The following is a 26,682-nucleotide window of genomic DNA, read 5'->3' on the forward strand; positions in this document are numbered from 1 at the left end:
AAATGCCATTTGTGTCAATAGCAGACGGGTGGTCACCCTAGCCTTACCCCAGACGTCTCTCCCCTTAGGTTCTCTCCTCCTGAAGAATCAAATAATTGCTCACCCTGACAACCAAACCCTGGGTAACCCTCTTGCTCAAACTAAAAACTCCACCCTTCTAATCAGCATCAAATTATTCCCAGTGGGTTCAATTTACTTGGCGAGGAGATTGTCCACATCAACATTACTTTTAACAACCAACAACAAATTGATAGTTATCAAGAACACTATCTGGGCTCTTAAGTAAAATACTAATTGTAACTTCTGGATTCTCCTCACATATTTCGCTAATCCATTACTCTATCAATCATTGCCTTTCTAATAATATTCAAAGCAAAGTTCCTATGTTTCATTTTGTCTTAATATCTTCACAAATCTGTTGCAGGTGATTAGTGGTCAATATACAATATATGCAAATCATCAAAAGGGTTATTGGTGCCAATGTTAGTCAGCAATGGTGTATCCATCAACATCATCATTTTTGCTGCTTCTTTGCAGCTGACAGCTTGCTACTGATCCTCCGCAGGGACCCCATCACTTCCTTGTTCCTCAGAGTGTAGATCAGTGGGTTTAGCATTGGGGTCATGACACTGTAAAACAGAGCCAGTAGTTTGTCCACCTCAAGGGAATAGCTGGCCTTGGGTTGCAGGTACATGAATGAGGCAGTACCATAAAAAAGTGTGGCAGAAGTCAGGTGGGCAGCGCAGGTGGAGAAGGCACGACGTTGCCCCTCAACAGAACGTATCTTCAGAACTGTGGAGGCCACTAGGGCATAGGAGGTGAGGGTGAGTAGAAAGGGGGTGAGAATAATGACCACACAGAAAACAAAGGTTGTAACTTCATTAGCAGATGTATCCGCGCATGCCAACTCCAGGACAGGAGGGATGTCGCAAAAGAAATGGTTGATGATGTTGGGTCCACAGAATGGCAATGTAAAGATAAACGATGTGTTGGCTATTGAGAGCAGGGTACCACTGGCCCAACATCCGGCAGCCAGACCCTGGCACAGTCTCTTGTTCATAAGAAGAGGGTAGTGCAAGGGGTGGCATATGGCTGTGTACCTGTCGTATGCCATTACAGCCAAGAGGAAACATTCGGTTGTGCCCAAGGACAGCAAGAAGTGCATTTGGGTGGCACAGCCAATGAACGAGATAGTCTTGTCCTCTGCCAAGAGGTTGGTCAACATCTTGGGCACTGTGACTGATGAATAGCAGATCTCCAGAAATGACAGGTTGCGGAGGAAGAAATACATTGGGGTGTGTAGGCTGGGGTCTACATGCAGGACTAACATCACTGTGGCATTTCCCATTATAGTGATGAGGTAGGCAATCGAGAAGATGATGAAAAGTAGGAAGCGGATCTCAGGGGAACCAGTAAAGCCTAAGATGATAAATTCTGACACGGAGGTCTGGTTCACATGCCCCATTGGTCTGGTGTTTGTATTGCTGTTCTGCCTGCAGATATTGTGGCGAACCAGTCAGCAGCAGAAAGATGTAGATGGTGTGGATCACACTGCTTATGCCAGAGAAAAATGAAGCTACTTCCACAAATTCCTTAAATGTACACATACTCCACTCATCAGTCTCCGCACTAAGGGCTTCACTTAGCAGCCAACGGCTCAGGGGGCATCCCTGCTGGACATCCAAATTTAGAGTTCATGACCAATTTATATTTTCGACGAAGTCACTCTTGCTTTCAAAGCTGGTGCTTTTTCAATGTGAAAAAAAGAAAATGCTGTTACCATCCACCTCTGAATGAGACCCCACATCATGCATAGTCCTAATCTATCCCCAAATGTCATTTGATGGATACATCAGAAGTACAACTGTAGACAAATAAAACTGCTGATCACACTAAAACCACTTCTCCCTCCACTTCTCCTTCATAATATGGACACAAACCCATCCTGCCCTGTTTCACATAGTGTAACTCACTGTCCCTAGAGTCCATTCAGCACTAGAGTTCTAAAACGGGTATCTCCAGGTGGTAGCAGGTCTAAGATAATGTGAACATCTCATAAGATAGAATTGAATTAATTTGTGTAATGTCATTACTGTGGTCAGTGATGCCAAAGACCACTCCTACGGCCAATGGCGAGTCATAGAATGTCATCGAGCAGAGGAGAGCAACTTTTTTGTTATTTTTACTTTTCATTCAGTATTCCTCTGTTTATTCAACAATAAATCATAGCAAGCAGTAGCTACCATCAATACAGGAGATACATCGCGAAGGTCAGGAACTCATCCTAAAGGTTAAACAAATCAAGTAACTATAGAATATGGCTTACTGTGTTCTGATGAGATTAGATTATGGACACATTAAGAAAATGGAGGGAAAGGAGAGAGGGGAAGAGATAGGGGCAGTAATGGATGAAAGAATGTTCAATACTTTTGACATTAATTAAGTTTAAGAGACATTTCTTAAACAAAACACGTGGTCATTTGATTGGGTGACTTAAGCCCCGTGTTAAGACACCAAGAGATGCTGAATCGGTGAGATAGAACATTCAAAGATCTATGGGGCAGGCAGGTTGTGGGCCTGATTACAAGTGCTCTTTGTTGCAATCAGGGACGTAGCTTGGGCAGTAGAGTTCATGGAGTGTGAGGCTGAGATTCCCCAATAAGCACTGAATTGTACCCAACAAAGAAAGATGGCGTCATTAGTGATCGGGCTGATGGGGATGGGAGATAAGGGGGCATGAGGGTTTTCGGAGAAACAGAGGTTAGAGTGGGGTTTTATACATTTCTGTGAGGAGATGAACATTATTATGAAAATCAAACTACACCTGGGAAGGGCCTACGCTTGGAGTTTTGTTTTGAACATGACTTGAACAGCCAGAATGTGTCCTGGACAACACACCTTATGATCATGCTTTGTGATGCTGGTAAGTATTAATAAGAACTTTGTCAATGTAGCGGGCCTACCCGGCAGGGGGCGGACGTAAAATACTTTATTACAGCTGGCCATATTAATTTAAGTGGGAGTATCCTTCAGAGCCACAGTGTTTCACCCCCTTTGAAGGCTCAAAAGATTTACTCTGGGGGCAGAAGTGAACTATTTTTTCCACCTCACAAAAATGCTCCAGTATTATTATATTTGTCCCACTTCCTGAAAAAGCATTATGGAAACAACAGAGCAAAATACTGTTTTTGCATCATTTATACAGAGTTGTAGCTGGTTCACAGATCTGACAGGACCTCCCATAGCCAGACTTTTAGGGGACACCCCAAAAGCCCTCTATGAAGTAATGCTGGTGGATCAAATAATTCTCACACACATATGTTTGTGCAGGGGTCACCATTAAAAGGGCCATTTGAAATCAGGCTGCCTATGATGTCACAATTTCTTCGTTTTAAATATCCATATAAACATCAGCGTTTGACCTACACCACACTGAGCAGGTGGTGCTGTTTTGTTGTGCACTAAATAGCACAAGGGTACTGGACTGCCACCTCGTAGCACTGTGGAGTGTATCTGCACACCTCGTGCTTGCAAGGAGCCCTGTCACAACTTTTCCTTCTAACTGTTTCTATCCTTTATAATTACACTAGTCTCTAGTCTATAAGTTGTTATAAGTGCGGATAGTCTTAATTACTGAAACAAGAATGGCACCGTATATTTTTGGATTTGTTTTATAAGGAAAGTGGTAGTTCGACACTTGAATACTGGAGGCAGGTCCACAAAGTCATCGTGGTCAAACAAGTCATGTAAGCAGCACCCCTCAGACCTGATGGCATGGATGGGCTGTCAGGGTACCAGACCGAGGTACCCAACGTCTAGAGGAGACCCTTCCCCTCGCACCCCGTCCAGTCTGCATTCCCCCTTTAGAGGTCCCCATCGATTGGAAGAATTTCTTACCTATGACCATGAGCAGTAGTCTCCTTTAGGTGAAGGCTGTGAGAGGTATTTCAATTTGTTGTGAAACATATTTATTGAAACACATCTGTAAGGGTTTGGAATACATTACAAAGATCTGTAAGGTACGAACATCAGCCTCTATGGAAATGTGAGGTATGCTATATATGTTAATTTGTGAACAGAATCTCACTCTACCTCAAAGTTGCAGGCTGCAGGAGTCTCTGAAGCAAGTATGTGGGGCTGAGCCGAATGGGCCACATCCCTGCACTGCAATCTATTCTCGCTGCAGAGACTGAAATCCAGTGCTTTAAATGGGCAGGTGCTGTCCGGAACTGAGTACCTGCACTTCTTTCACTTGAAAGGGAGAGTAGCTGCACTTCTCGGTACTCCTGCTATATATTTAATGGGAGAGTGCCAGCACTTCTCAGGAGCAATCGGGCACTGTGGCTAGGGAGTAGCAACACTTCAATACTTCATTTTAAAGCACTTCTTAAAGCGCACTGAACTCGTCCTGGTGCGGATGCTGCGACAGAGACAAGAGCTCATGTCTGTTGTGACTGCTGAAAAGGGGGCAGTGAGGCAGGAGGGGGAAGAAACAGCTCTGCAACCGTGAGAGGGATGTGGGATTGGAAGAGGGAGCAGGTGTGTTAAGGGAAACCTTGTGATGGCGACGGACACGGCCAGACGACCGAGGTGAAGGTGTGTAAAAGGCAGGGTGCAGTGCTTAATTTGTAAATAAAAACGTGCCGGTGCCCCAAGCCCAGCTCCTAAACACGCGGCTGCTGCAATTAAATGTGGGAACACGGAATACTGAGGCAACGTAATCGTGAAGCCATCTGGGGCCTCTTCAGCTCACTCTAGTAGCTTTCTACTTCCTCCCTTTGTGACGCTGTTTCATTTTTCCCTTCCTCTGTCTTTTGCTCGCAGCAAATGCTTGAGGCAGAAGAATAAGCCCCGGACAACAAAAATAAGTGCCGGTGATCAGCACCGGAAACAACAAGCACAAATTAAGCACTGCACGGGTGTCTCACATAAACAAACTGTTCTGACATTCTCTGTTTGGTTGTGGTAGAGACGGGCGCAGCACAATAAATGAGACTGCAAAACATAACAAACTAATGAAGAGAGCAAGTGTTTTGTGACAGGGAACTCTGGGCCCCAACACATGCCGCGCCCAATATCTGTCACTTTAAAATATTTTTCAATTTCATATTCCCCCCGCTGTTCTCTTAACTAGACACAGACAACCACTGGTAACGCAGACACAGTTTATTTCCGTGATATTTGTGTGACAAGCAGTAAGTGGACCACTGGGGTGAAGGAAAGGAAATGCTAATCTATCTGTGAAGAGTCAACAACGAATAAAAGCAGAGGAAGGATGATATACGGATTCGATTTGTGGAATGTTAGTACAGACTGATTTTGGCAGACAAATTAAAAAACTGTATCATATAAAGTAATTTGTGCGAGGAATTTCCAACTTACTGGCACCGGTAACCTTACTAACAACAGGCAATCTTTCATCACCCAACTATCAACAGTGGATCAATTGCTTCAGTACCCCCTCACTGCCTGTCTGGCCACTTGGCGCTCAGCATTCACCTGTGGGTGGGAGCGGTTGTGCATCAGTCTGTCAGCCAAGCATCCTTGGAGGGTTACACGGAATACTTACAGTAAAATGCTAACAGTGAGAGGAAGGGGAACTTGAGCACAGGTAGAAAAACGCGGATGGCCTCAAATCTGGCTGTTCCAAAATGTGTACAAGCAGATGACTTTACACCTTGGGCATTATGACTGGTGTCGAGAGAGACACGAAAAGAGAGGTGATGCTTTTTTGACTGGAAGACCTTGAGACTGGTAGGGGAGACAAGGGAAGATACGGAAGACAAGGTAGCTATACTCAGTGGTATGAATATGAAAGGATGCGAGAGTAATCAATGGAAAAACTAAAAAAAAAATGCAAGGATGAAAATAAAATAACATACCTATCTGTGCCTTGTGAAGGAATAAACACGAGAATTGTTAAAATCTTAGTGTTAGTGCAATCAGGTCATAGGGAAAAAGGCATGGACTAACAAGGACAGATTCATGGGCATATTTACAAGCCCCTAGCACCGTCTTAGCATCATTTGTTTGGACACTAAGGCACCGCTAACCAGTCCTCCACCCTGCGTCATATTTGAAAAAAGTGGTGCAATGCAAGCATTGCGCCACTTTGTAACCCCTTCCACCCATTATACCTGCACCAGGTATAATATATGCAAGGGCGGTGTTCTCCCGCAGGGAGACGCAAACAATGGTACAGTGAAATTTACAAGATTTAACTGTGACATTCTAGCGTCATTTTTTAACGCCTGCTCAGTGCCAGCATTAAAGTGACTCTAGTGCATTAGCTTATTGACCTCCCTGTGCTTTGCTGGTATAGCATCAAAATTGTTGGCAGTAGTCTAGCAAAGTGCCACAATAGGATAAAAAATTCTGATGCTATTGTCCTAACGTGCGCCATGGTGCGCTTGCTGTATTATAAATACAACACCACCATGGTGCCATTAGGTGGGTGCAGGACGACGTAAGGAAACTGGCACATCGGAGCTGATGCGCCCGTTCCATCTTAGTTTTTTTTAAGCGAAATGCAGCGCAACATCCAAAGTTACTCCCTGTGCTGCGTAATGGGGAAAGCACATATTAGAGAAATTGACTGCTGTTGCTCTTGACCCCTGCGCTGGCACACTTTTAGGCTCCACAGTGCCATGCACAACCTTTGCGCCATGATGCAGTGTTGTGAGTGTGTGCTGGCTAGCACAGGATTTGTACAGGATCACATCTTTCACGTAGAAAATCCTCTGCATATTCACATTTTTAATCATTCCATGCATTGCATGTGTAATGGACATTGCAGCACATAACGAGTGGAATGTTTGGAAACGTTTCTACTTGACTGCACCTGCTTCAAGAAGGTGTTGTTTGTTGATGCAAATCCCAATCTGTATACGTAGGGCTTTGAGTCAATACCTATGGGTGCTTGCACTGAGCCACCTAAGTTATGCATAAGTAGCGCCACCTTGGCACAAAATGGCACTAAGCACCAGAAAGTGCTATTTGTGCTGAGGAAAGAGCACCTCTCCAGCACAAAATACCTTTTGTTATAGAAAGTAAGTACCCTTGCAGGACTACGCCTGCTTTGCCTGATTTTGCGTAACTTTGTGCAACTCTGCATGACTTTGTGTGACTTTGTCCAGGCGGAAACCCCTGGTAAACGTGGCCTTAAGTGTAAGCAAAGGATAAAATCTATCTCTAGTGCTGGGAATGAGTAGTGAAGACAGCAGAGGGGAGGGTAAAAAGTAATTTGGTGCTGGTGGATGAAGAAGGGAGGAAGCCAATAAGGAGAGGAAAAGAAAGAGCTGGAGCACTTCAGTTCTAGCAGCAGCTAATGAGACAAAGATGGAGAGATATATGGACTGATGTATCGGATATGGGCACAATGTGCTGTTTCGGGTGGACAATTTAAAAAACATTATTGTGAGGTGAATGCTTATGAAGAAACAGCATTATACATTTTCCATTCCCCATTGAAAATTGCTTCACTCAGAAACAAATGTGTGTCACCCTAAACATCTCAGCAGTGCTTATTTCAAGTCTTGCAAATCCCTGCACATGGACTGAACGCTTGCAGCAATCAGACTGTTTCAAAGCGTGAAGCCTGGTGAAGCAGTGGAGGCGTTAGGGGTAAGGCAGCCTCCTACGGAGTTGGTGGTGCAAGTCTGAGTTCTGGCGTCTGCTCAATGTCATGTGATTCTCGGAGAATCACTTCATTTCATTGTGTGTAAAAAAAATAGGGGCATATTTACAAGCCCTTAAGTGTAATTTTTTTTTTTACGATACAGCAGCGCTAAAAAGGCTCTCACCCTGCGCAATATTTACAAAGTGCTAGCATGTACAATGCTTGTATTGCGCCACTTTGTAAACCCTTTGCTCCACAATATACCTGCGCCAGGTATAATGTATGCAAAGAGGGCGTTCACCCGCACAGAGGCCCAAAATAATGGAGCAGTGAAATTTACAAGATTTCACTGCACCATTCTAGAATAATTTTTTAACGCCTGCCCAGGGCCCACCCCGTTTGCTAAATACATGTTAAAAGAATGCAAACCTTGAAACTGACAATGTGGCGCTTTGCTTCTCAGTCACAACATCAATGGGTTTGTTAAAGAAACACCACAATATTTCGTCACACTTCCCTCAGTGCCTTCCAGGTGTTAATGTGTGTGTCTAGGCTGTATTTAAGCACCTCATGCAAATATCATGGGGGTAAAACAGAGAATCCTGAGGGGCTCCTCTCTCTCCGCCATCATGACCCTGCAAGAAATGCAAATGCATCCTTGTATTAGAAGCTGTCAGACATCAGTGTTCCCTGAAGAGTTTGTAACATTTGCAGCATTTTTTTCATATTGAAATGGTTCTCAATGTGTCTAGTCATAATGACCTGTTTGTACATGTTTCTAAACACTGACTTTACTTGTTATTAAACACTACCAAAGCACATACCTAACGAATTTAGGACACAGGCAAACAGAGCAATTTGCCCAAGACCGTCCAATTTGGGACATAGTTATCAAGTTATCATACTTTCATGCTTGCAGCAGAGTGCAGCTAGCCAGCTTGCTGCACTGCAGGGAAGGGAAGGAGCAGAAATGTTCTTTATTTAACATCATACTGCAATTTCCTTGTGCTGGTGCACTTTTGGCTGCCTCGCACCAATGCAGCACCCTTGCAGCATGGTGCCTGGATGCCCGCATTGTAAGCAGTCCTGAGGGGAATTTTCCTTTTTCTGGGTGTGCTGCAGAATTCAGAAAAAACAAGGAGAAATAAGGTTATTTCTCCTTGTTATGCCTCCTGCAGGGAGGCATAGCATTTTGACGCATTTACACATCTACCAGTAATGGTAAATCTGGGAATTCGCCAAAATCTATAGGTGGATCTGTGGGAACAAACACGCCATGGGGCAACTCCCTGGGGCAGAGTAATGCAAGCAGGACAGGCTTTAGCGCTGGTGGTAGGAGCAGCAATCTATTTTGGTGCTCCCCACCCAATGACCACCTCCTCAGATTCCCTCACTACCACTCCTCAAAAGTGCACCTCATCTCTCTATAGCCCCTCTCACATACTTTTCATTTGTTTTAAAGTGCTGGTAAAGGCCGGTTTTACTAATCTACTCAGCTACCCACCCAAAAACAAATCTGTTCTTTGCAGCAGGCATATCAACCCTCTGCGCTACTTTATGATGAGTCAAAACTGCAGCTGAACAAAACCCAGATGTCTCTCTAGCAAGAACATTTATCACAAGAGTTATTTTCTCATTTTAATTGCTTCCTGAAGGCTGGATGCACATGGAACCTTACAGCAAGTGCTTTTAATTAGAAAGTTTCCTGAGTTACTGCTAAACACAGCGCCCCCCTGAGGTAAGCCACCCTCCATCCAGGTCAGCACCTGGATCGGATGCACCGCTCACACTGCCCTAAAGCTGGCCCTGAATGCAAGGCAATGATTTTTGAGGCCTTGGGTTGGTCCAGATTTCTCAAACCATGCAGGGCCACACAATGTGGCCTTGCATGGCTTGATGAATCTGACTTTAGTGTTGCGTCGCCCTTCCACCCTCTCAAGTGGCGCAAGGCCGACACAAAACTATGAATAAATGTAGGTCTTTGTTCACAAGGTGACACAAGGACAATGCAAAGACTTCAGTAATAAACCATGTAAATGGCAATTTGCGCTGACGTGCATGGCTTTGTAAAGAAATGAAACACACCGCAGCTGTTTGCACTGCATTATGTTGCATTTCAACATCTGCCTCCATGTTCATTAGATCTGAAGCCTTGCTGAGCAAAAAGATTTTCTGGTTGCAAGTTTCTGTTGAGCACAGAGCATGCAGTAAATCTGTAGCATTAAGGTCCACAGAAATCGCTTCTGATGCACCTCATGGCTAATGTTTGATACTCTCTCTTATTCCACCACTAAATCTCTACATTACAGACAGATTCTCTGATTTTCTGTTCCATCTCATTTTTGATGCACAGCAGCCGCTCTGCTGGACAATATGGCTCAAAACAAGCCCTTATGGAGGGACGAGAAGATGACTGCACTAACAAGAGTTGTGTAAATGTCTGAACAGAAATTAAGGCCGGAAAAGTATTTTCTTTTCATGTTAACAGAACGAAATGTCTTGCAATTCTTGCCTCACATTTCAACAAAGCTCTAATGAAGTTAACAATAGCAGAGCAGCCTGAGAAGATTTATGGCCCCAATAAAGGAGACAAGCAACGAGCTGTGTGTGGATGTCTGAGGAGCCATGGAGAGAGAGGCTCCAGACTCCAGGCTCTGCAAGTTCCACATCATTACTTCTAGGTTTAGCTATATTCTATGAGAAAGGGCATAGTGTGGCTTTCCTGGGCAGTGAGTTAAACGTTTAGGCACGGGGTGTTTCTTTTGTAAAATACGCTTTTTTAATGTTACATACACACCTACAAAAATAAGCATACTTCAAGTTTAAATCAATGTGCGTGCCCGCTGGGCTGTACTGAAAGTACATTAATCCACAGACTGTGGGCTGTGGCAAAATAACATTAAATAAAAAAACGAAGCCTAGGAGCTACCTTTTATTAAAGATTTAATGGTGGAACAAATGTAAATGAGGACAGTATACTTCTTATGGCTTAAAGCAATTTCATTTGTTGGTTGCATTGTCCTTTAAAACTTCTTGCTCGCTAGTGGTCAGTTCTTCCTTTTTCTCCCTCTTTTTTTTCTGTTTCAGAGCAGTGACCAACTACTGTATTATTCCACTTTGGTTTCTTTGTCTGTTGCTATGACAGACTATTTTTGTTATTTCTTTGGTGCCCCCCTTTCACTGTGGGTGTTTTAGGCTTGTAGCTGCCTTCGTTTTATTGAAGCATTCCATTCCTCCCATGCCGCTGATATTTGTTTTGGCTTTATTCCATTGCTGTCCTCGGTTACCTCTGACACCTAAAATAAGGTTTTCTCTTTACAAAAGAAATACCCGGTTGTTTAGCTCACTGCTCACTAAAGCCATAATATGCCCTTTCTGGTAGAATGTAGCTAAAACTAGAAGCAATGATGAGAAACTTGCTTAGCCTCCCATCGCATTTCGAGTCTCTCTCTCCAGGGGCCCTGCCAGGATTCATGACATTGCACACAGGGCATTGCTTATCTCATTTATTAAGGGCCATAGATCTTCTCAGGCTGCTCTGCTAAAATGCAAGGCAAGAATGCTTGCAAGAATTTTCATTCTGTAAAAATAAAATAATTTTCCAGCCTCATCTTCCAGTTTCTGTTCAGACATTTACACCATGTGAGGTACTGCAGTCATCTTCTCATCTCTCCTCAAGGGCTTGTGATTTCTGATATCAGTAGCCGTCGGTGACCACCAAAACATGGTAGGAAAAGACAAAATTATGAGACAGGGTTGACCAATTTATGTGGCAAGAAAAGTCCAGTTCTGAATTTACAATGCCAAAAGCTCTAACTCAAGAATATGAGAGACCTATTCCATTGTAATTGCTTGTTATGTCTGACATGGAGTCAGCTTTAGCCTCCTGTTTTCTAAACAATTATAAAAATGCATATATATATATCTAAATATATATATATATATATATATATATATATATATATATATATATACACACACAAATAAGGGCTTTTTGACATCCTTCTCCATCCAATGGCCTGTCCGAGTGTCATTCACAGTTGACTATCCACCACCACAGAAAAAAGCATGGGGCAAAAGGCTACCACTTCAGCTTATGACTGTCGACCGCTATAAGAGATGCCATTTTCCCTACTCATATGTGAATTGATGCCTGCAAACTAGTGAGCGTAAAGGTCGACCAATGGATGATTTCATTTGTATTTTTCATATTTCTTTGACTTTGTCAATGTTTCTTTTTGTTTCTTGTGATGGTCTAATCTGTGTGAACCTCACGCCCTACTGCAGGAGACTTCTCGCATCCCGCAGCTATATTGACTTGCTAATCAGTACGCTGCATTTTAGTACATCTTTGCTTTTTATTGTTGTAAGGGGAAAACCAGCAGTAGTCACACATCCTCCCTTTAGTGTTGTTTATGTTGCTTTATTGCAGTATCTACCATTTATGTCATGTTGCCACAGCCAAGTTCCAGCAGGAAACTAGTGCACAATTCCAGAATGATTATGTCAGGAAGGCATGTTGCCACCAAAGAAATGACTTAAGAAAATAACTATTTTAATAAGGGGTAAAAGAATCCTCCTTAGAAGGTTATGTAGTGACATACAGCTACACACCACTTATTGAAAAACAAAACTAGATCTAAGATAACAACGTTATAGAGAAGGCTGCTCCACAAGGGGAGATCGGTGCAGTGAATGTGGAAGTGAGGTCATATCAAAAGACAAATGTAAACCATATATTACATCAAAAGGAGTCTGTGAACAACTATAAGCAATGTTTGACAATTGGGGCAAATTGTCAACTCATTATTACACTTCATAACAATGAATCTGTATCAAGCTCATAACTTAACTCATAGTTTCAACCCATATTTGCTGTGGAACCTGGTCTTTCTCAAGACAACAAGGAAGGGATATACCCTTGAAAATCACTAGTAGGAGGAGGTATTTCTATAAGGACCTCGTCCTGTAAAGCAGTAGAACTGAAACCATCTGCTCTACTAGTATCCGGGTCAATAGACCTTGTAGATATACTGTGCTCAAGCTTATAATTAATGTAGCAGCAGAGGTATTACGATAGGGCCTTCGTCTTGGTAGGCATGCACAACTGGAACCATGTGCTGTACTAGTATCGGGTCAATAGATCTTGAAAATCCACTGCTCTCAAGCTTTAGATTAATGGAGCAGTTTTGGAATCATGACACAGGTACAAAGGTGTTGGGGCCTGCAGTCTAGGAGGGGGTTCTCATGCTGGAGTCCTGCGGATTATTTGAAAGTGACAGCAATTTTTGGAGAAACTTTTCCAGTCAGAACTGCCAAGAAAACTTCTTCAATAACCTGATCCCTTTTCAAAGATGCAAGGATAAAGGTTGTTTAACTAAACAATTCCTGCCTATTTAGTGGTCCAGGGTAAGTGGAATAAAGACCATGGCCCTGATTCACTTCAGCTTTGCTCCGGCACAAAACAACAAAAAGCAGCAGTGTAGGAAAGTCATCCTTTCTGCCCTGATAAACCCCATTTGTTAACTGATGCTGGTGGTTACTGACACTGAAAATGCTCTGGGCTCTGCTAACCAGGCCCTGTCACGATTCGCCCTGGGCTTACCGTCGATACTGGAGCGGGATGGTGAGCGGCACCGGTTCCTGCAAGTCCTGCTCTGGCCGAGGTAGGGGCGACCCCTTCCGGTAGCCACGGTGCTGTTGAGAATAGTAAGCCACTACAGTCCGTGCCCTCCAGAAGGAGTCCCAGAGGAAAAACCCCAAGGGGGAAAAATCCTCCAACAGGAACTCCCTGAAACAGATGGAGGACACAAGGATTAGAACTCAAGATCCTGGAAATCTGGGAGACTGAAGACAGAACGAGAACGACTGGCGTCTCAAATGAAAACCAGCCGGAGCGTGACCACCACCGCTGAAAGTTGCAATGCAATGAGAAGAAGAAAAGGTTCCCCTTATATACCCCTAGACAGGAAGTGAAAAACAGGAAGAAGTAATGCCACCATCTTGGTTTGGGAAGAAGCCATAACTAAAGATAGAAAACATGCCCCGGTGTAAGAGGAACAAATGCATGTAGGGAAGAAGGGAAGTGCACAGCATGCTGGGAAGGAGAAAGCATGCTTTTAAACTAAGCATGTATACTGAGGAAGATCCCAAAGCGTGTGGCAGGTGAGTGGTGCTATGGAGGGGTCCCCAGGCACCCTTAAGCAAGGTTAACATCGCGCGCCGAGCGCAGCGAGGACCGCGACCCCCTTTCTTGGTCTCCGGCCCTGCTCGCTCTAATTACAGCACGCGGCTGGAGAAAAGGGCCGCCGCGGGTGCCGCGACCCTTGAGTCAGACCGCGGCTTCCCCCGCGGCCCGCTCGGGGACCCGCCGCGGTTTCCCACGCGGGTTGGCTGGGTTGCGCCGCAGCGGCTCGCGGCGCAACAGGCCCAGTGCCAGTGCTCTGTCCTTAAAAGGTATATGGTAATTGTTATCATTCTAATTGGTTAAGACAACCTACCTGTAAGTCCCTAGTATATGGTAGGGCATATGGGTTTAGAGACATTTCAATGCCAGACCTGCCTTGCAGGCTGCTTCTAAAATAAAACAATTTCCAAATTTGACTTTGGAGTTAAACATACTTCCAAAGCCCACAACTACCATTTTATTACATATAAGCCACCCCAAGAGTACAATGCATTGTAATAAAAAGGAGGGACAATATAAAATATGTTTTATATGAAACCAGCCAAAATCGTTTTTCCCCATTGTAGTGCTGCTAGTCACATAGGCTATCATGGGGAGGCTTTATGAAACCTTAGTAAAGTCTAATTTTTGATTGGAGATAGCTAGTGTAATTGGGTTTCTGGTCAGCAGTGGTATGAACCCAGTCCAAGCAGGAACCACAAACCTAGACAGGGTAGGTCACAAACACACCAGAAAGAAACCTGTGCTCTTTCTCTATAGTTACGCACAGGGCAGTCCAGCTTAACTTAACAGGAAATGTATAAAGTATGTGTTCAACACATCAAACATTAATACAGTGAAAACACCACAAAATGACTCCACACCAACTAAAAAAAATGGACAATATTTTATAAATAAAACAAGACCAAACAAAAGAACAAAAATCCAATAAGTAGAAGTTTATGGTATGAATTTTTTAATTTTAAATGCAAAAATAGAGCTTAGAAGCAAGTAGCGCCTAAAGAATTAATTGGTTGAGTTAATTGAGTGTGCTGAACCTGGACAAAGTCAGTATTCAGGTTGACCGTGATGGAGCGCAGGCCGGCAACAGGACCTAAGCAGCGCTCGCAGATCCAAAGTACTTTAATCATGGTTGCAAACGTGAGATGTGGGGTGTAGCAGAGCTATGCATCAGTGATTCCCATGCAGTTGGGGATGTTGTGCCAGATCGGCAATGGCATCGATGTGCAGGTTGTAGCAGTTGTAGCTCTTTAAACTCACTTTCAAGGGCACTGGACTGGATTGGTACCACTAGGCAGAGCAGGACTTACAGCAAAAAAGTCCGTGTGCTGCTTTGAAGATGGAAGTGAAGTCTTTGATATACTTGAGACTTCAGTAGCAGAAGACCATCCCAATGTGATCCTATTGGAGAGACAGGCCTTGCAGTAGTGCAATATGCGTTTAAGAGTCTTTCACTATCAGGACATGTATAACTTAAAAGTACTGCACCCTGCCCTTGGGTTGTCCCAGGCCTACCTTAAGGGTGATCTATATGTAGTAAAAAAGGAATGTCGGGCCCAGGCAAATAGGTTAACTTGCCGGGTTGACATTGCAGTTTAAAACTGCACACACAGGCTCTGCAGTGACAGGCCTGAGACTATTTAAAGTGCTACATATGTGGGTAGCACAATCTGTGCTGCAGGCCAACTAGTAGCATTTAATTTGCAGGCCACGGGCACATGTAATGCTTTTTAAGTAAATTAAATATGCCAATTGTGGATAATCCAATGTTGCCATGTTTAAGTAAAGAGCACATCCTCTTTAACACTGGTTAGAAGTGGTAAAGTGCCCAAATTCCTAATGGCAGCAATAACGAAGACATCGAAACAGTCAAAAACAGGAGATCGGAAGGCAAAAAAGTCAGGGGAAACCACACCATGGATGCCAGGTCTAACATATTGCTATTCGATTCAAAGTAGCAAAATAATAGTTACAATAAATCCAACAACTTGGCAAGGTCGGATTTATTATAACTATTACGGCAAAGTAGTTTTAGAGCTTACTATCCTGAAGTTACCTAAAACATCCATATAACAGTCTCTTTTGATTGGCCAGCCTTTGCATAGTCTGAGCCAAGCTGCTCGCTGAGTTGGTGTGAAGAGGACTGGGGCTGAAACATTACAGCCATTTGGTGGGAGAAGATTTGCTTCCTGAAGAGACAGAGGCAGGAATTGGGCTGGGGAGATAAGCTGGACTTCAAAGGCAGTACAAGAAATGTCATAGGACCCAGGCCAGCCTTCACATCCTTGATCCTCAGCCAGATAGGAGCACCCGTTATTAGATTAGGAGAGGGGCTGGAAGGGGAGTGTAGTGAATTGTTAGCCACACCTTTGGTTGGGTTAGACAGACACACACTCCAAGGAGAGAATTTCTCCATTTTGATATTTGGAGAACAGTTCATTCTGGGCCAAAAATATACCACAGATTGCATGAAGTGGTCGTAGCAGGGAGGCAAGTATGCCCCTATTGGTTGGGGTGTCCTCCCTCTTGGCAGCCCTGAATGGAGGATAAACATGGCAGGGCTGGAGGAGCTCCTCAGAACACTGCATGGAATTAAAGATGAAGTAGGGCTGCCATGCTGGACCCTTGGACTGCACCACAGAAGGCTTGCCCTCAAGAGGACTGCATCTACAACACTCTCAAGGCTCCACAAAGAAATTACTGTGTCTGACTCAGAGGAAAAGGAGTGGACTCCTTGGTCAGCAACAGGTACAATAGAGGTGAAAGACATTGCCTGCAAGCCCAGGGAGAGGATCACCCCAGCTGTACAGTGGTAAACGGGTTTTTCCTAGACTGTGCAGGTTCATTGTGGGAGAATGAGTCCAAGCCACCAAGTGCCACTGAAGAGCTTCTGAACCCTTGGCCAGTGCTTGAAGACACTTACCTTCCCAAAAGAACCAAAACAAAATAGGACTAAAGCTTCTGGACCTGTCTTCAACAAGATCCTGACCCCAGAGAAGCACAGCTCAGGCCGTGGGCATTGGAGTGGTTCCTGAGCTCTTTAATTCTGCTTTTGGGCTGTTCGTGACTGCAGACAGGCCAGTTTGCACTGGAACTGTGCCACTCACACAGAGAATCGGAGCAAGTTTGTCTCTTCACCCAGCAAGCATCATCTATCCGCATTGATCACCACCACAAGGCTCCAGCCTGCCCACCTGTGATGCCCGGCCTGCTCTTCTTGGCCCACCGACCATCACTAGCGATGCTCTCCTTGCCCCTGGCAAAGTTATCCCCTCAAACAGGACTATTGGCACACACCTTCAGCAGACAATCCTTCAGCTGAACCAAGCTGGAACTGTATCTGACCGGCGCTCCATTGCGGTTGACTTGAACTTTTAGATGTGACTCAGTCCAGCATCACCAGATTGCTGCGGTTGGCACTTTATGCTTTTAGAAGCTACACTACAGTTTATTCTTTATAAATTCATTTCTCCGGTTCCCTACATTGGATATTTGCCATTTTGGTGTCATTTTAAAGATAAAAATATTTCCTATTTTTAAAAATGGTGTTGGATTTTTATTGTGTTGTGTCTTCTATTTATTTACTGTTTTGGTGATATTAAATGCTGTATGCATACCTGTCTCCTAAGTGAAGCCTGATTGCTTGTTGCCAAGCTACTAAAGGTTGAGCAAAGATTAATTTATTGAGACTTGGCAGGACCTTATTAGTAATTACGGTATTATTATTAGCTGAAGGTACATGCCCCCACCTACTAATAATCTCCTTCCCTACAAGTGCGCAGTTACACAACGCAGCGCACAGTATTACCTATCCCGTGCAAAAAGTTTTTTGTGCTGTGAAGGCACAGTTTCCTTAGCACAGAAAATGATTTGCTCTGCTTTGAGTCTCTTTGAGTAAAGGGGAATTACTGGGGCAGATCAATTCAAACACTAACAGAAGTTGATACGAAGTCTGTCCTACTTAGATAACCAGATCAGGCCTTGTGTAAAGAAATAATGCCTACGTGAAGTAGTTGTGAAAAAGGGGAAATACGTTAATTTCCAATGCATGGAGTTCTTTTGAGTTTGTTTAGGAATAAGAATTGTAACTGCAGGAATATGCTTCCAGTTCAAATCCTATGCTGAACCGTGCTCAGTTATCTCAGCACCATGGTGTGGGGAATTGCATTGTGTACGCAGCTCGTCGCTGGGGGTGACATCAGCAGCAAGTCAATCATTGTTGTTATGGCTTTGCCTTGTGTTTTGCCTCATGCTCCAAACTGTGGAATAAATTTGGTTACTGCTCTGTGTTGCGTAACAAATAAATAAATCTGGACTCAGAGGTCTATGCCAGTGTATCAGTCCAAGGTTTTATGTAGTGTCAGAAATGGGGTTATTAATTTGGAAGAGAGTTACCCCTATCAATGGAATAAATACACTTTACGTAGGTCAAAAATCAATTGGGACATGCAACAGGCAATGCCCAGGGACATGTGTTAATTTCAAGCAGTATCAACAACTTAAATGTGAAGAACACAACACAATAAAATTCTCTAGCGAATTTAGGAAAAAAACATATATTTAGTGAGCAAAAAGATACAAATATCATTAAATATCATTAAAATAGCTTAATGAAAAACAGATATATGATTTTTTTAAATTCTAAGGCACCAAGAAAAAGTAAAACGCTAAAGACAAGTCTCTGCTTCTGGTTGACCATAGCAAAGGTGTGATTTCAGGCTGACTGCAAAGGAGCAGAGGTTAGATACTTTATAAATGTCATCCAGGTTAAAACTTTTACTTTCTGATTGAGGGCCTGATTATGACTTCGGCGGAGGGGTTTACTCCGTCGCAAATGTGACAGATGTCCCGCCCGCCGTATTCTGAGTGCCATAGGATATAATGGACTCATAATTTGGCGTACGGGATATGCGTCACATTTGGGATGGAGTAATCTCCTCTACCGAACTCATAAATAGGCCTTTAGTGCAAAAAATGGAAGTCACCATTTTCCATTAGGGCAAAGTTCAAGACTATGGTCAGCAAGTGTCCCTCAAAGTTGCATATGTCATTGTTGAGGTCCCACTGAAGCCATTAGTTTTGGTGCCTAAAGCTACAAGCAGTGCAAATCTGGATTTTGTAGCTGTCAAGATCACTGTGTCAGTGAAATAGATTTGCTCGCTCACACTGTTCAAAGGTTTTAGCTTTGGACTCAGCCACTTCTTTGGATGCCCAAAGCTTCCAGAGTAGCAAGGTTGGAAGCTGTAGCTAAGCAGGGCTGAACCAGTTTTTAGTGCACTAAAAAGCTCAGAGTGGGACAAACCTTACCACCAGGGGTATGACCTCCCTGTGTAAGCCCCATCCTCTTGTACCTGTCATCTGGAGGAAGACAAAATGACTAAGCAATTGACAGATCTCATTCGGGGGGGCCTTGGGTCAAGCAGAGTCTAATGGGCTTTAACCTTGGGGGTTAATATTGTTTGCCTCTGATGTCCCATAGAACCCCTTTAGCACTTGACCCTCAGTGGTAGTGATGGCAATCAGTCACAGGCCTCTCAGGGAGGTAGTGTGGGGTTGCTGAAGATCAAGTTTCAACAATTACATAGAAGCAACTGATTAACCAACTTAGTGCTTTTCTTTCAGGATGAAAAGTACATTAATGCACACTAGAACTAAATGCTACACACACAATGTTGACAGGATGCAATTTAGTACCCTAGATGCTGGGGTAGGCTGTGTCTTAACTTGCTACTTTCTCCTGGGTTCTCTCCTACTGGTCCAGACCGCCATGAAAAATAAAGTTATAGCATAATTAGCCTCAGGTGATGATTATCCACAATATGGTATAAGTGAGCTCAACCTCTCAGAGTTTAAGGTTGTTCTCATAGATTGAGGTATGGAAGTTCCACCTGTGGTGCCTCTGTCATAGTCAGTTGGCTACTTGACTTTATCCCTGCATTGCTATTCTCCGACTTCTGCAGGGCATGCAAACCATAACTCTGGTTAGAAACCGTAGTCAAGTTTATGTTGAGTTTGATGCTGGCAGGTGGTTGCCTTGCTAGCAGGAACGGTGGCTCTGACAGATGTTGGATCACCCTCTGAAGAGGTGGGTAATTGTACGTGTGCAGTGCCCTGAATGATCCACTTACAGTGTAGCCATGTAGAGTCCACCTTCTGGGGCAGCAGAACCACCCACATGCCCCACTTACCTCAGCAGGGCAGTTTGGGCCAACCCTCCCTTTCTCTCGGCAAAAGAAGGACAGGTCAAACCATGTTTTTCTTCTAGTCATAGTGGAGCAGATCAAGCAGTGTTTTTTTCTCTGCTCACAGCGGCGCAGGTCATATCTCACTTCTAAAGTTCTCATCTTGATCCATGAATTGGACTGCCTGATACCCACAATCGCCACATACACAGTTTGCTTTGCTCCATTCTCCTCCTCTGGCAATCCCTAACAGCACCAGTGTCCCTCTCCACCTGGCTCTTCCAGGATAGTCACTCCTCCTGCAGGGTTATATATTCCTTCCCTCTCTATGCAGGCAGACTGGCTTGTCTATGCTCATGCCAGGTAAGAAGCTCTTTCAGGTGTGGGTCATGCCAGTTAAGAAGCTCTTTCAGGCATGAGATAGACTCTGTTGAAGGTGCCCCAAACTTTGAGAAGTTGGCTGCCAGACAGAAACCACCTTTTATTGCACACAGCCCTTTAAGTACTCTCAGAGGGACTCCCTTCCTTGGTCATAGAGAACTTGGAATTGAAACAAGTGGGTCAGTGGCCCCTATTTTTATACAGTCGAAGCAAAATGGAAATATGGATCCATGGCTAGCACTTTCAGAAGCAGTTTCGGGTAGTTCTTTTTTCAAGTGCTCTCTTCAGACATACTCCAGTCTCAGCCTTTGTGTAGAGTGATGCTCCTCACAGAAGGGTAGTCTCCTGCCTGGAACTACAACAATAAAGGTAGAAAGAGGTATATGCTTTGTTCACCTTGCTGTCATCAGTCAGACTGAAATGCAGTCAGGGAAAAAACAAAAGTTTAGCCTCACCTAAAGAGTATCTTTCACTTTGAACAAGAGAGACTGCAGTCCCACCCATACACCTCTGCTTCTATCAAATGGCAATGTTACAAGAAGGCTAATCAGCAGTTCCTCTCACAAAAAGGACAAGCTGTATTTCTAAAGCAGTCTAGTTTCTTTTATCCTCACTCAGTGTCTAGGTGCCCTCTCTCCAACTTCAGCAATGTCAGCAATACACTTCCACTGCCTGGCAAAACAAGCTCACTTCCATCTATCACACGAGCCCAAGCTAGGGGTGTTAGACCTGACAGCCTTAGGGTGTTCTTCCCCCCAATGTTTTGCTTTCCTCCTCCACATTTCTGACCCCATGTTTGATGGTATTAGGACACTGTGCACATTACGACCGCTAACTAGCACTAAAGTGCCCTAAACATGGTAATAGTGGTTCATTCCCAAATAGAATATTTAATTTACTTATAAATCCCTAGTAAAGTGGTAATTCCTGTACTGGGCGCCTGTAAATAAAATGTTACTAGCGGGCCTGCAGCACTAATCATGCCAGTAGTACTTTAACTATGTCTCAGGACTGCCATTGCAGAGCCTGTGAGTGCAGTTTACTCAGCCAAGTCGACCTGCCAAAATAAACCTTATGCCAGGCCCAAACGTTCCTTCCTTATACATATAAGGCATGCCCTGGACAACCCAGAGGGCAGGGTGCAATGTATTTAAAATACAAGACATGCACTTTTAGGTTTTACAAGTCCTGAGAGTGAAATACTCACAAATTTGATTTTCACTACTGCAAGGCCTATATCTCCCATACAATAACAGTGGGATTACCATATTACACTCTACAACTGTAATTTCTAATTGGGAAGTGATAAATCCTCCTCGTCTGGTGTTTCTGAAATCACAATTTTAAACTCAAACTCATGGTGAAGTCTGATTTTAAATTGTAATTATAAAAATGTCACTTTTAGAAAAGTTGACATTTTCTTGATTTAGCCATTTGGTGCCTGAAGCCTGTCTCACGTGCCTAGGTGTAGCTGACAGGTGGGCTTTGTGTTGGTGCAGTTTTGCATCAAAAAGTATAAATATGCCCCAAAATGTATTTTGTGCTCAAAAGTTTCCTGAAAATAACTCAAAGCAGGGCAAAGAGCTGAAAAAAGTTTTTGACTGGTGCTATTTCATGTCCATGTTGGTAAGTTAAGGCAGTGCTTCGTGCTATCACGTTTTACCACTTTATTATGAAAGACGATTTCTGGAGGTGATAATGTCTAGCAGAAATGCTGGTGTGACTTTTTGTTGTGGTGGTGGTGATGTGTTATGATATGTTTTGGTTCTACTGTCTTTAGATGATGTATTATTGGAATTTGTGTTGTACTGTGGTTATTGTACTGCATTCTGCCTGTTTAATAATGATGTGCCCTTCCTGTGCTGTACTTGTGTTATGTTGTGTATTTTATTGTGCTATGTTCAGCTATTTTCTTTAGAGAAGTCGTCAACAAATGACCCTGTATTATTTCTGGCCAAAAGCCGCTCATGCCTTCAGAGGTCCCGTGACAAGCAATCATTAAAATTGGTTAGGGTGGTAAGTAGCGCTTCTGCAGCTTTTCAACTGTTTAAGACTTCAGTGAGCCGAAACCCTTGGCAGAGACTGTGTACCCTATCACATAAAGCAAGCACTGCGAGCAGTACACTTTCACACTGGCAAAGTTGTGTGCTGACTGGCATCTTTCACAGTTCAAAGGCCGGAGCAGCGCTGTTATGCTGGTTGTGACACAGGTAAACGGTTACTTGCTGCAGGACCTTTAAAAGGGATGTGCTTTTTAGGCAGCATTTGTTCACACTTCTAAAGTAAGCAACAAAACATAACACAATAACATACACAAACTAACATAACAAAACTTTAAAAAAAAATCCGCTGTTGTTCTTTCCTGGCTCACCGCTGTTGGTTCATTTGTTTATTTGGGAGCGATTTAGGCGACCTGGAAGCATATTAGTTATGCCATTTAAAGACACAACTAGGAAGCACCTGTGGAACCGGAAGTAGCTATCCACCGCATCAGAATCACCTGACTAGTCGTGATGTGAAGTCTCTTGAAAACGTGTGTGCTGATCTCATTAGAGGTGCTAAGGAGATATTTCTGAAAGTGAAGGGACCGGTTTACATGCCCACCAGGACTCTGCGTATCACCACTCGGAAAAAATCCTTGTGGGGAAGGTTCAAAGACTTAGGATCGTTTCCAGATGCCTATTTTTTTTATTTATTTTTTAAACAAATTCTTTATTTAACTTTTTACAGTAGTACAAAGAATATTCAATAGTAGTCTCCAAACCAAATATATAATTAATGGATAATAATAGAGAGAATGAAGAACATTTACAAATTCCTAAGGTGCATCCCTAACCAAGCTGTATAAAGGATATGTATATTTTAACACAAGTCTAAAAAAGGGACTCAATATCAGATTGAATTGAACCAGATTATCATTCAATTTATCAAATGCGTATTTTCAAGCGCTTGATTTTCCTTCATAGTCCTGAGATTGTGAAGCAGATCATACCCATCAGTGTAGATCCAGGGGTAGAAGTTGAAGTTATTATTGCTGATGCATAATTACATCTTTTAGTAAACGATGTTTTATTAAAATATATCATGGTATGTCACAATAAAACAGTAAAAAATGGACGAAACACAACTAGTGAAGTACAATACAGACACAATGCAATAATGTAACACAACAAATAGCAGCATAAAAATACAACTGAACACATTACAACCAAAACAGATTGCCTCCACAAATATACACACCTCCAGAATCCTGTTTTTGTAAAATGGTGGTAAAAGGTAAGGAGAAGCAGGCCCGTATTTATACTTTTTGACGCTAAACTGCGCTAACGCAGTTTAGTGTCAAAAAGTTTAGCGCCGGCTAACGCCATTCTGAAGCGCCATGCGGGTGCCGTATTTATTGAATGGCGTTAGCCGGCGCTAGCAGACCGGTGCTGCCTGGTGTGCGTGGAAAAAAAACACGTACACCAGGCAGCGCCGGCGTTGGGGAAAATGGCGTTAGGGCGTCTTAAAATGGGGCAAGTCAGGTTGAGGCAAAAAAATCACCTCCACCCGATTTGCGCCATTTTTAACGACGCCCAGACGCCATTTACATGACTCCTGTCTTAGTAAAGACAGGAGTCATGCCCCCTTGCCCAATGGCCATGCCCAGGGGACTTATGTCCCCTGGGCATGGTCATTGGGCATTGTGGCATGTAGGGGGGCACAAATCAGGCCCCCCTATGCCAAAAAAAAAAATTAAAAAAAAAAAAAATTATACTTACCTGAACTTACCTGAATGTCCCTGGGATGGGTCCCTCCATCCTTGGGTGTCCTCCTGGGGTGGGCAAGGATGGCAGGGGGGGTCCCTGGGGGCATGGGAGGGCAGCTGTGGGCTCATTTTGAGCCCACAGGTCCCTTAACGCCTGCCCTGACCCAGGCGTTAAAAAGAGGCGCAAATGCGGGGTTTTTTGCCCCGCCCACTCCCGGGCGTGATTTTTACCCGGGAGTATAAATACGACGCATTTGCGTCGCAGTAATTTTTTTCGACGGGAACGCCTACCTTGCATCTCATTAACGCAAGGAAGGCGTTCACGCAAAAAAATGACGCTCATTCCTCATACTTTGGCGCTAGACGCGTCTAACGCCAAAGTATAAATATGGCGTTAGTTTTGCGCCGAATTTGCGTCGAAAAAAACGACGCAAATTCGGCGCAAACGGAGTATAAATATGCCCCGCAGTGTCTTAACATGCGACCGAGAACAAGAAATTGTGCCGGTCAAAAATGTTTAGTAATCCGGCCCTGTGTCCTAGTACTTTCAGCACTTGCCCTGTGTGATAAGGTGTCCCATCTCTACCACCGCTTGAACTGACTGGTGTCTTAAAGGGCCGAAGAAGTTATGTTTTACCAACTTACACAGTCTTAACTGGTTGCTTGTTAATAGAACTTTAAAAGTATCTGCTACTTTCAGCTGGAATTACAGCTGCATTTGTTGATGTATTAAAATTACCAAGAATAATAGAACATGCAGAAAGCAACATAATTAAAACATAGCAAGACACACCACCACAGAACAGAGTGCAGCACACAAGCACTCAGCAACACCACATCTCAGTAATTCCACACAAAAGCAAAGCAGAACAATAAGCATCAGAACACATCACCACCACAACAAAATGGCAGAAAACGAATGTGCACATTCTTGTCACACACTAGACCTGTCAGAAACCTGCTTTCATAATACAGTGGCAAATAGTATTTGGACCAATCACAGCCATAAAGTACCACCAATGGCATTAGCGTCAGTCAAATCTGTTTTGTGCTTTGGCCCAATCAGAGAATGCATTTACCAATGTTTGTGAATCACAATTACTCGAATAATGCTCTGTTTTCCAACTGCAACTCTTTTTACAAAGAGAGAGTGCACCTTACATATATGGAATTGTATGGCAACGTTGAAGCATTTACCTGTTTAATCCATAGTTTAATGTACATATCATGTTAATAACGAATACATGTGCATCTTACATGTTAAATGCACACACATCTGCATATCAAAGTATGAGCTGTCGTACTGTGCCTGCATAAGTTGTGTTTTGACACTTCATGCACCGCCACAACAGTGCTGATCCTTGCACAGGCTGTGGAAACTAGCACAGTGCCCTAGTGCAGGATGCACTCTTGGTAGTTCGAGAACAAACAGCTGGGAAACAATGCAAATATAAGACCCACATTTATTTGCCAGCCATTCCTGCTGCCACATTTGCCAGAAAACTGGATACCTCTGAAAGCATCCCTGGATCTCACTATCTTTCAATGTTTGTGCATCCTGAAGATGAATCGGATTTGTTTTGTTCTATCCCTCGGTGTTTTGTCCATGATAGTTGTGTGCCATGATCTTTTTCTACCAGGTATTCCAAGAGTACAATCTATAGTCTGCCCATAATACCTTTCGATATTGTCCAATTCCAGGAGGGGCAGCATCTGTATCATCAAACCCAACTCCTTGGCTGACCCTCCCATTTCCAAACAGAAACCTCTTATCCAGGTGAGGCATGACTCATGAGTAAGGGAGCAACTCTTGAAACATCATTCCTTTCTAAAGGTAGACAATTTGTGAGCATAACTTTGGATACCAACGGACTGTGAGAAACAGGTACTTTGGCCCAACAATGATGATCCCAATGTCATGCTCAAGAAGATCATGAGCCCTGTGATGTTTATTTTGTTTATGTTGTACACACTGAAAAACGTAATAGCTTTAGGTGCACCTGCATTGAGCTGTAATATTTAGTAAGAAGGTGACAGGTTAAATCTAGTGTTTTGGACTTCTCCAAGGCAAATGGGTGAGTCTGATGGTGGTTTGGTGGGTACTTAGGTCAGCGTCGAGTTCCATAGTTCATGTTGCATACTTACACTGGTTACATAAAATAGGTTGCTTAGGTACATAGGTAACATAGACACGTAAAATTCATGGCTTGGGTTGCCGTGGCTGGGTGGTCATGGATACAAGGGCAGTGTCCAATAGTCATTAGCGTGGCCCAATGTATACCACACACTATACAGAGGATGCATGTTTATCAGCAAATATGAAGGGGGCATTGCTTCAATTATGCATAAGAATGGGGGGATAAGTCTCAGTCTCCACGGCTAACCGTGAATTTGAGAAGCGCATGGCTGGTTGTTCCATATTCGGAGTACTGCCACTGACAAGGGTGGGAGCATGCCGTAACTATGCAAATTGTCACATAGAAAGTCCACAATGCATTGGATAAGCAGGTTCACTGCTGCATAATTTTAGGATTTTAGCATGTATATTTGTATAGGTCTAGTTTAT

The 26,682-nt window shown here is 43.5% G+C and overlaps 1 protein-coding gene and 1 pseudogene across 1 annotated transcript; one reads left to right on the top strand and one right to left on the bottom strand.

Annotated features, from left to right (window-relative positions):
* Positions 1-514: 514 nt before the first annotated feature.
* On the bottom strand, positions 515-1,465 carry LOC138262353 (olfactory receptor 10A2-like). The gene has a single exon (XM_069212251.1). The coding sequence runs from the start codon at positions 1,463-1,465 to the stop codon at positions 515-517; it is 951 nt and encodes a 316-aa protein (XP_069068352.1).
* A 20,601-nt stretch (positions 1,466-22,066) lies between these two features.
* LOC138260697 (small ribosomal subunit protein uS10-like) lies at positions 22,067-23,413 on the top strand (annotated as a pseudogene).
* The last annotated feature ends 3,269 nt before the right edge of the window (positions 23,414-26,682 follow it).

The sequence above is a fragment of the Pleurodeles waltl genome, chromosome 10 (assembly GCF_031143425.1).
Source record: "Pleurodeles waltl isolate 20211129_DDA chromosome 10, aPleWal1.hap1.20221129, whole genome shotgun sequence".
NCBI classification, from domain to species: domain Eukaryota; kingdom Metazoa; phylum Chordata; class Amphibia; order Caudata; family Salamandridae; genus Pleurodeles; species Pleurodeles waltl.

Coding starts and splice junctions, on each gene's coding strand:
- LOC138262353 (XM_069212251.1), bottom strand. CDS start 1,465: ATGGGGCATGTGAACCAGACCTCCGTGTCAGAATTTATCATCTTAGGC.